Consider the following 3,432-nt stretch of genomic DNA (forward strand, 5'->3'; position numbering starts at 1 on the left):
TTCAGGCAAGTCTTGGGTGGGCTTCGGTCAAGTTCCAGGCTAGTCCCAGGCGTGTCCTGGACAAGTCTGGGTGGGTCCCAATCAAGTCCCTGCGGGGTCCCGGGCGAGTCTTGGTCAAGTCCCGATAGGGTCTCGAGTAGGTCTGGTGGAGTCTCAGGCAGGTCCAGTTGGGTCTCAGTCAAGTTTCGAGCGGGTTCCGATCAAGTCCTGGCCGAGTCTTGGGTTAGTCTTGGGCGGATTTTGGTCAAGTCCCGGGCGGGTCCTGTGCTGTAGGTCCAGGTAGGTCTCGGGCAGGTCCCGGTAGGGTCCCAAGCAGATCCAGGGCAAGTCTCAGTCAAGTCTCGGGCAGGTCCCGATCAAGTGCCAGCATGGTCTTGGGCGGGTCTTAACAGGGTTCGTCAATTGAGAATGAGATGCTCAAAGTCAGAAAATAGTTTACGATTTTGAAAACCATAAACCATTTTTTAAAAATTAAAGAAGAATTTTCTATTAAAAGAAAAATATTTTTCTTTAATCACTATTTTACTTAGCACTAAGGACCAAAAAATACAAAATCATTTTTAAAAAACCATTTTACGACAAAAGAAAGGAAAGCCTTAAGTTCATAATCACCCGCTCATGAGAGCTGGACAGTAGACAGATTAAAAGATAGTAGTTGTATCTTACAAAAAAAAAAAAAAAAGATAGTAGTTGTAATGTGACAAAAGAACTACCATGTGAGGCGGCGAAGAGTCACCAAGATGAGATATTTTTAAAATTCATATCGGAAACATATTATTGGTAGACCAAAAAACCTCTAAAAAAAAATAATATAAAAATAACAGTGGGGTCCAATTTGTTTTCTATGGTTAGATTAGCAAGAAACATAACAGAAAGTAACAACCTCTGCACTTGCAATTGGCAGTGGTGGAGAGTGACTGTACGACACATTGTGGCACCACACCCAAAAGCGACGACAGGGGACCACAAAAGTCCCAAACAAACAGTTTTAAGGCTCTCTCACGCGAATAATTGAATCATAGACCCAAAAACACGCCAAAATAAAAAACATGTCCAACTCAAAGACCCTACCCCACCGCCTTCGGGCCCACAAGGAATCCCTTCTCTAGAAAGCTAGCCAATAGGAATCCAGACTAAAGATTGCCTCGAAATCAGCAGCCAATCGACGCCGAGATAAGACCAATTCGTGGGTCCCCAAGAGCTCCATCGTGTTCCTATAGCAAACCACCAAAAAGTGCATGGGCTCCCCCCCGGAGAAGAGCCTAGAGAATGGCGATGAAGACTGGAGAGTGATGAAAAGCGAACACAATCATTCAACCAATTGGGCCCCTTAATATATATACGAGAGCACCAAAACTATTCCCTATTCAAATATTTCTCTTTCTCTTCAATTCTTTGAGAAATTCATTCATCCATCCATGATCGGTGAAAAGAAAGCTGCAAATGCAATGGGAGGCAAGACGGCCCGAGCTTGCGACAGCTGTTTACGCCGGCGGGCTCGCTGGTTTTGCGCCGCCGACGACGCTTTTCTTTGCCAGGCGTGCGATGCCTCGGTGCACTCCGCTAACCAGCTAGCGAGCAGGCACGAAAGGGTTCGGCTCCAAACTTCATTATCTCTGAGGCTCTCTACGACGGCAGATGAAGATTCTCCGCCGGCGTGGCACCGGGGTTTCACGCGCAAGGCGCGAACCCCGCGCAATAATCACAAACCTAAAGAGGAATTAGAGAGAGGGGTGTTCAACCCCCTGCCTTTTGTTCCGGAGATTGGCAGTGAAGAAGGGGGGTCGCCGGATGCCGGCGGCAACGATGACGACGAGCAGCTGCTTTATCGGGTTCCGGTGTTCGACCCTTTTGCTGCCGAGCTTTGCAATGAGATGGGGAACGCGATTGTCGATGAGAGAACCACCGTGGGTGATGACATGGATGATTTACACGGGCTTCTTCCGTCGGATATGGAGCTTGCTGAGTTTGCTGCTGACGTGGAGAGCCTACTTGGCAAAGGGGTTGAGGATTATTGTTGCGACGTTGGAGAGGGAAGATCGGTGAAGGTTGAAGAGGAAGAAGAGTTGGAAGACATTGTAGCATGTCAGTTCAATCCGCCGGTCGATATGATGAGAGAAACATTAGATTGGAATATTTTCGATTACGATGAGTCCGCGGCGGCCGAAGAGAAGGTGGAGCAGAAGGTTGCTCCCATGGCGGTGGCCGAGAACAAGATGATGAAGGGGGAGATGATTTTGAGGCTAAATTATGAGGCAGTTATAGCAGCTTGGGCCAGCCATGAGTCTCCATGGACAGCAGGAACACGACCGGAGATCAATCCCAACGGTTGCTCGCCAGACTTTCTGGTATTAGATTATAAATTAAATAATTAAATTTATTTATTTTTATTAGCTTAAACTTTAAAAATAAGCAAATACTAATAGTTTATATATATATTATTACAGGGTTTGTTTGGTAGAGAAGGGAATGAGGCATATGGAGGAGTTGGAAGGAGTGATGACGTGGGAAGGGAAGCAAGGGTGTCAAGGTACAGAGAAAAGAGAAGGACGAGGTTGTTTTCGAAGAAGATAAGATACGAAGTAAGGAAACTGAACGCGGAGAAGAGGCCTAGGATGAAAGGGAGATTTGTTAAGAGGACTCCGTTCATGGGGGCAACTGTCTCTCCTAATTACCTCAACAAATGATTAAGCCCTTCTCTCTCTCTCTCTCTCTAACAGGGATTATATTGCATTAATCTATGTATGAGCCTTTGAGGGTGCATATATGTTGTTCTTCTAACCAAAATATTGCTTATCTGGCCTGCAAACCACTAATAAAATTCATGCAGCAACAACTCTTTTCTTTTGTTTTTCTTTTTGTTTTATTTTGTTTTTATTTTTATTTTTTATTTTTATGGGACAGCAATCTTCATTAATTGGGGCTCAATGTCAACCAAGATATATCAAATATGATGTAACTAATGCATGCATGCAGAAGAAGAGGAGGAGTATTGTTTAGGAGCTTGGTGATAAGTTTACATTACCCGGCCGACACAATTAAGAAACTAGTTGACTAATGCACTGGGATTATACAAAATTCAAATAGTTGGATGGATCAGACTGATGCAAAATTAAGATAATTTAATCGATATAAATTGAATGAGTTTGATCGACCCTTTGACCATATCACAATCACCCTTTAACCGTATCACAATCGATTAGCTTAGTGCACCAAAATGATACAAAACCCAGAAAGTTTGATTGACTGCCTTTCAATTGTATCATGATCAAATTAAAAGAGTTCAATCAATCAAACTAGTGTACGAAGATGATTCAAAATTTAGAGAGTTCAATCGATAATTGGATTCTACCAATATCGAGTAGACTAATGCATTGAAATTATACAAAATCAAAGAGTTTGATTGTATCATGATTGATAGATGAGTGCACC

At 43.6% G+C, this 3,432-nt stretch overlaps 1 protein-coding gene across 1 annotated transcript; it reads left to right on the top strand.

The window, feature by feature from the left end:
* Positions 1-1,281: 1,281 nt before the first annotated feature.
* LOC132184594 (zinc finger protein CONSTANS-LIKE 6) lies at positions 1,282-2,830 on the top strand. Its single transcript, XM_059598284.1, has 2 exons — positions 1,282-2,348; positions 2,448-2,830. The coding sequence occupies exons 1-2, from the start codon at positions 1,419-1,421 to the stop codon at positions 2,685-2,687; spliced, it is 1,170 nt and encodes a 389-aa protein (XP_059454267.1). The 5' UTR covers positions 1,282-1,418; the 3' UTR covers positions 2,688-2,830.
* The last annotated feature ends 602 nt before the right edge of the window (positions 2,831-3,432 follow it).

The sequence above is a fragment of the Corylus avellana genome, chromosome ca6 (assembly GCF_901000735.1).
Source record: "Corylus avellana chromosome ca6, CavTom2PMs-1.0".
NCBI classification, from domain to species: Eukaryota; Viridiplantae; Streptophyta; class Magnoliopsida; order Fagales; family Betulaceae; genus Corylus; species Corylus avellana.

Bases quoted from the DNA above. Each gene is read 5' to 3' on its own strand.
- LOC132184594 (XM_059598284.1), top strand. From the start codon at position 1,419: ATGATCGGTGAAAAGAAAGCTGCAAATGCAATGGGAGGCAAGACGGCC. The intron at 2,349-2,447 runs GTATTAGATTAT...ATATTATTACAG, and splicing joins GTTGCTCGCCAGACTTTCTG to GGTTTGTTTGGTAGAGAAGG.